Source organism: Emys orbicularis, chromosome 6, assembly GCF_028017835.1.
Source record: "Emys orbicularis isolate rEmyOrb1 chromosome 6, rEmyOrb1.hap1, whole genome shotgun sequence".
Taxonomy (NCBI): domain Eukaryota; kingdom Metazoa; phylum Chordata; order Testudines; family Emydidae; genus Emys; species Emys orbicularis.
Genome location: NC_088688.1, coordinates 50574436 through 50581408, shown reverse-complemented (window position 1 = coordinate 50581408; position 6973 = coordinate 50574436). Strand labels below are relative to the sequence as shown.

At 36.5% G+C, this 6973-nt stretch overlaps 1 protein-coding gene across 1 annotated transcript; it reads left to right on the top strand.

The window, feature by feature from the left end:
- The first annotated feature begins 2425 nt into the window (after positions 1 to 2425).
- ANKRD34B (ankyrin repeat domain 34B) lies at positions 2426 to 3973 on the top strand. Its single transcript, XM_065406956.1, has one exon. It carries the CDS (start codon positions 2426 to 2428, stop codon positions 3971 to 3973), a length of 1548 nt encoding a protein of 515 aa, XP_065263028.1.
- Positions 3974 to 6973: the final 3000 nt, after the last annotated feature.

Here is a 6973-nt window from a genome sequence, read left to right as displayed (position 1 = left end):
GGTTTCTTGCTTCCGCCCTTCCCGCCCCCCCCCCCCCCCCATGAAGAACATTGGAGGACAGCTCCTTTTTAAAAAAAAAAACAACACTACCATATATGACTACATTCATTGTTGTGTAATAAAGTCAATGATAGGATGTAATGTTAAGGAGGCAACACAGCATGAGCCTGGATGAATACAAATGTTTTAAACCATCTAACTGAAAGCTCTCATTGCATATGATGATACTGGATTTTGCAACTTCCTAAAACCAGATAATTTACATCTATACAGCATGTTCAAGTAGAATGAATTCAACTGAACAAGAACATTCCTGCAATAGAAGTTCCATTATGTTTATTTAAACTGATTATATTGAAACTTGCATTTTGAAAGTGTTATTAAAAAGTCATCCTTTGATTCTCAGGATTCAGAGTAAAGCGCCAACGGACTAAAAAATGAGTGAAAATTGTTTTTCTTCAGATGTGTTCTGAAACATTACAAGCATTTTCATTGTATGGGTCATACTAGATATTAAAATATGAGTTTTTGAACTTTAATGTTGTCTCCTGAAGTTCTCTATGAAAAATAGCATTTTATCTATGAAACAGTACAAATTGCAATGTTATGCCTATACAGTTAATAGTCATATGTTTGAAGAAACACTGTGCTACAGATAGAAATGGAATTCAGTTCCATTAGGACAACATTGTAAAATTACTAAGAGTATAGTTGTAGTCTGAAAAGTTACTAGTCTTGGTATTCAGGAGGAATAAAGAATGTTTGTTTTTTAATTAAAGAAAAAAGAAAAAAAATGAAGGAATTGTTTAATATAAAATTGTACAAATAATATTGAAACAAAAGAAATGTAGGGAATCAGCTTCTTTGTAATAGCTTGTTTTATGGTAACAAATACATCAGTATTTTTCCCTCTGCTTTTACAAGAGGAGAGGAGTCAAAATTATCTAAACCTGCTAGAAGGTTCCTTTGCAGAAGGTTCCCTCCTGCCCTCTAATACCTTGAAAAGCCCTTCACAACAGCTCCATGTAGTTAGAGTAGGAAAGGTAGAACTAGTGAGCACCCACGACAGACAGACCAGAAGTAGACTTGCTTGTGCTGAGGGCCTAGAGACCAGTTGACTTTAAAAAGAAGCAAATGCAGCTGGGCCTTGATACTAGAATTAGGAGCTAGTTTATGGTCCTACTGTAATTTAAAATTACTTCCAAATTAAATACATCAGTTAATACCACAATATGATGCTATTATAGAGGGGAAAATGTAACCAAGTATTCATGTCAGCTGCAACAAAACAAATCCATTACTTTAAAAATGGAAAAGGATACATTTGAGACATTTTTATTCCTCTTAAATTGTAAACACTTTTATCAATAGTTTTTTTTAATTGTCTGATTTTGTGTTGAATCTATATTGATACTTTAAATTGTTAATATTTTGGGGGTAGGGGGTAGGTGAAGTAATTTACCTTTCCTTGGTTAAACATAAAATTAAGTTACTTTTAATTATATCTTTAATGTCTACTATAAATACAAAATAAAACAAAACATTTTTCATTACAGTGAACTCCTACTCAATGAGTTTAAAATATCACAACGTTTTACTTTTGTTATCAGATGTTTGTTTTCTTTTAGAGTTGATATTGTATGCTGAGGCACTTGATCCTTCTCAGTCCAGTGAGCCCCAAGATGGATGAAACGTACTGTATGTCACCCAATTATTGCTATTTCAGCCTCAGGAGTATATTTTCAAAGCAGCACAAGGATGGTAATATATACTCAGAATTATTATTTTTTTGTATTAGATGTGTTTACTAATTTTCCTAATAGTCTTTAATGTATATTTCTTAGTGTAGAAATATGTTATTAGTATTTGATTTTGTTGTTCCATTATCACCCAGATTTGTTATATACTGTCTTAATTAATTTGTAGATTGTTTTTTGTTTTTGTTTTGCATTGTGGTTTTCCTAAAAAGAGTGTTTGAAATGTGATATATTATCTAATGCTGATGTGAGAAAATACTGTAGGATTACTTCTGATCTTGTGTCCATTTGTGTACACCAGGAATAGCTCCAATCTGAGTGGGATTATATCAAATGTCAAATGAGTGAAATCAGTGTAAAGCTAGTGTAAGTGAGTTTAGAATCACTTTGTGTATACCGTATGGGGTGTAATATAGGCTACTACTGAATAAGCATGAACATTAAAAAGGGAACAGTTATTCCTTAAAGATGTAAATCAATGATTTAATATGGCAATGTAATTTAATATTTAAAAATGTTGTGCTTGTTCATGAAAATGGAAAGATTATATTTTCACAAATTACTATCAAATAAGGAAATTATAGGCTGGTTAATTTTTTTCCTATTCGTTCTCCCTGAAAATTAGGTGTTATTTTCGACAGCTAGGGAAGAACAAGGGCACGACTGGTATGATGGATGAAGCTGTAGAGGTATCAGCTGACGGGAACTCCCTTATAAAAGCTGTTTATCAAAGAAGACTTCGCCTCACAAGACTGTTGTTAGAAGGTGGAGCATACATTAATGAGAGTAACGACCGAGGTGTAACACCTTTAATGATTGCTTGTAAGACACAGCATGTGGACCAGCAGAGTGTTAGCAAAGCAAAAATGGTTAAATATCTGCTGGAAAATAAGGCAGATCCAAATATACAGGACAAATCTGGAAAGACAGCCTTGATGCACGCATGCTTGGAAAAGGCTGGCCCTGAAGTGGTTTCTTTGTTGCTGAAAAATGGAGCTGACCTAAGTCTCCAAGACCATTCTGGTTACTCTGCACTTGTTTATGCAGTAAACTCTGAAGACCGAGAGACCCTGAAAGTTCTCCTAAATGCTTGTAAAGCAAGAGGAAAAGAAGTAATCATCATTACAACAGACAAGTCTCCATCTGGAAAACAGACAACTAAACAGTACTTAAATGTGCCTCCTAATGACATTGAGGAATGCCATTCTCCAACTGCCTGCACTTCCCCATCAGAAATAGAACTTAAAACATCTCCACTTTCAAATTCACGTGAAACAGAAAAACCTCTTTTTAGCTTTAAAGATCCAGATCAGCCTGGAAGCATGGAAAATATATCTGAGCCAGTCTCTCCTACTAGAAAACCAAATTTAACACATGTAGGACCCAAGCTGGCACAAGTGCAGCGTCTGCATTCTGAGTCTTGGATAAAAAGCTCTCTGTTCCATCAGAATAAAATTTCCTCTTTACAAGAAGAACTTCAGGATATAACTCCAGAGGAAGAACTGTCTCTGAAAGTCAATGGTCTAGCCTTATCCAAGAGATATATTACTAGACACCAAAGCATTGATGTAAAAGACACTGCTCATTTGTTGAAAATCTTTGATGAAACTGGCTCAAGAAAGTTGTCATATGAGGAGATAAATTCTCAGTCACTTTATGCTGAGGGAAACCATAGCCAGAGTGAAATTCCTGTGGATCAGGATTCAGATTCAGTGCAAATGAGATTTGTTTCAACCCTGAGAAGTATTATTCAAAAAAGAAGCTTAGGGGCAAATCACTACAGCTCTGATTCTCAGCTAACTACTAGTCTGAGTCCTGCCACCACAGAAGATAGCAAATCACTTCTAGGAAAGAAAAAGGTTCTCTCTCCTTCTCCCTCTTTGTTATCAAGTTCCAGAGAATTGCTAGAGAACATGCCTCCTGGTCCACTGAACAGGAGAAACCATGCTGTTTTAGAGAGACGAGGGTCAGGAGCCCTCTCTTTAGATCACATTGCCCAAACTAGGCCAGGTTTCCTTCCACCTTTAAATGTGAATCCTCATCCTCCAATTCCAGATATTAGTTTTAGCAACAAGATTTCTGGAATTGTTTCTTTTGGACAAAAAACCCTAATTCCAACAGCACCTGCTTTTCCCAAGGAGTTCAAAAGTAACAAAATGTTGGTAAGGAGGCAGTCATTGCAAACTGAACAGATTAAGCAACTTGTGAATTTTTAACACTGTACTAAAGTGTTAATAGATTTATACAACATGTACATACTTGCAGCTTTATTCATTTGGAATAAATATTCCCCAAAGCAGAGAGCCCACACAAGGTCCTCTGCACCACAAAGGCCCTTAACATGGGATTCTTGGATGGACTCTGAGATGAGTTTCATCTTAGATTTAGCAGATAAGTGTGTTCAGCTAAATTTACTCTGCTGCTATAATCTGCAAAGTGACAAATAATATATTTTCACCATATTTTTCATAATAGAAAACTAAAACACTATGGGCCTGATTCTCTGTGGCCCCATACCTTGAGTCATTGACAAAAAACACTTATTCTGATTTGGTAGCATTTTACACCCAGTGTGTACTCACTTTGCACAGATATAAGTGACTACATAAAGTGCAGGGCAATGGAGAATTAGGCTATATGATAGCTATTCTCTACCTACATTGATGGAACTATTATCAGAAGCTGATTAGTAGGAGTTACAAGCCCCTAAGGAACAGAGAACGGGCTTAATGTGGGAAAATTATACAAAATAGCTACAATTCTGAAGTAAAACAGACTACAAAACTGATACAAAATAATGTACAATTCATGTTTTTATTAAACAGCTTCAATTTAAAAACAATCAATAACAATATTTCTGAATTATTGATTGTTTTTAAATACTGCATATTCAATAATGGAGTAACTTATTAAACAAAAATGGATAAATGTTTCATCATGAGCTGGACTTGTCATACTTTAATGTCATACTTTAAGATTTCCAACATGTATGTTTCTTTCCCACTTAAAGTTCAGTCTCTGCTTTTGTCCTTTAATACAAATCTTACGGATACTCTAGGTTTCGACTCTTATTTGGCACTTTTATCACCTCAGTTCTAAAAGTCTATACATTTTAAATTTGTTTTATTTTCACATACTTTATACAAATGAATCTTTTATTCTTATTAACATGGTGGTTGTGAATTATACTGAAACTAGACACTTGCTTCTAGAAATATTCAGTAGATATTTGTGGTGTTGCAGCTTTAGTCCTAATCCAAATAGTATTACAAAATGTCTTCTAACAAAAAAAAGTTAATTATTGTGCCATCAGTATAAGTATGTTTATTATCTATTTGAAACTTACAATCCCTATCATCCCCTTTGATGCAAAAACACTTCCTCAGTTGGAGAAGGCAATACTAGCCCCATGGAAAGGATAAGTGCATGGTTTGTATTCATGCAGAACCTAACAATCTGTAGCAAATGCTAGCCTCAACCCCCGCAGAGAATGGCATTAGCTCTTGTACACCCTGAGCTGGGCCCCCTAATCCATGGTAGCATGATTGGCTGTGTGGCCAGGTGATCTTGTCATGGGTTCCTAGTCCCTGGCTATGTCCCAGCCTTCCTAGGAGCAGCTAGGATGAGAACTGAAGCCATTGATGTAAATTTAGTGCATTAACTTCAAAAGGATTTTCCACAGGAAAATGTGGTTTTAAAGGTGACTGTGTCACCTAAAGTGATTTCTCCCTGACTACTCTACTTAAAATTCCATGGAACCTCAAATGTATAGGGACTGCTGGTAGTTGAGGGGAGTATACACTGTAAAGATCTGCTCCCTCTTTTCTACCATATCTAACTCCATTCAAGCATGATTATCACATTTTTCCTTAACTCTGTACCATGCAGGGGCCATAGATGTCTGCTCTGAAAAATGTTTGTGCTTACTTGTTTTTTGTGAACAGCTTTTTTTCAAAGCCAGCTTTTTGATCCAGACCATTCTTCCAATGAAAAGCTCTTGTCACTTGCAGTTTGGTAGGAAAACTATCTTCACAAAAAACAACTATAAAAGGATGATAAGATTGCCAAGTCAAGCACTCAAAAGTTAGGAAATTCCAGAAATAAAGTTGTCCATGGGTTTCATAGCACTGGCTGACAGCAGAGGACTTTTCAGACTCAGGAATCATAGGACTGGAAGGAACCTTGGGAGGTCTTCTAGTCCAGTTTCCTGCCACTCAAGGCAGGACTAAGTATTATCTAGACCATTCCTGACAGGTGTTTCTCTAACCTGCTATAGAAAATCTCCAATGATGGAGATTTCACAACCTCCCTGGACAACTTATTCTAGTGCTTAGCTGCCCTGACAGTCAGGAAGTTTTTCCTAATGTCCAACATAAACCACCCTTGCTACAATGTAAGCCCATTAAGAACATAAGACGACCATACTGAGTCAGACCAAAGGTCCATCTAGCCCAGTATCCCATCTTCTGACGGTGGCCAATGCCAGGTGCTCCAGAGGGAATGAACAGAACAGGTAATCATAAATGATCCATGCCCTGTCGCCCATTCCCAGCTTCTGGCAAACAGAGACTAGGGACACCATCCCTACCCACCCTGGCTAATAGCCATTGATGGACATATCCTCCATGAATTTATCTAGTTCTTTTTTGAACCCTGTTATAGTCTTGGCTTTCACAACATCCTCTGGCAAAGAGTTCCAAAGGTTGACGGTGCGTTGTGTGAAAAAATACTTCCTTGTTTGTTTTAAACCTGCTGCCTATTAATTTCATTTGGTGAAATTAGTTCTTGTTATGTGAAGGAGTAAATAACACTTCCTTATTTACTTTCTCTGTACCAGTCATGATGTTATAGAGCTCAATCATATCCCCCCTTAGTCATCTCTTTTCCAAGCTGAAAAGTCCCAGTCTTATTAATCTCTCCTCATATGGAAGCTGTTCCATACCCCTAATGATTTTTGTTGCCCTTTTCTGAACTTTTTCCAATGTAATTTTTTTGAGATGAGGCAACCACATCTGCATGCAGTATTCAAGATGTGGGTGTGCCATGGATTTATACAGAGGAAATATATGTTCTGTCTTTTCTATCCCATTCTTAATGATTCCCAACATTCTGTCCACCTTTTTGACTGCCGCTGCACACTGAGTGGAGTGCACATTGCTTCTTGTCCTATCGGAGGTTAACAAGAACAATTTTTCTCTCTCATCCTTGTAACAACA

Bases quoted from the DNA above. Each gene is read 5' to 3' on its own strand.
- ANKRD34B (XM_065406956.1), top strand. From the start codon at position 2,426: ATGATGGATGAAGCTGTAGAGGTATCAGCTGACGGGAACTCCCTTATA.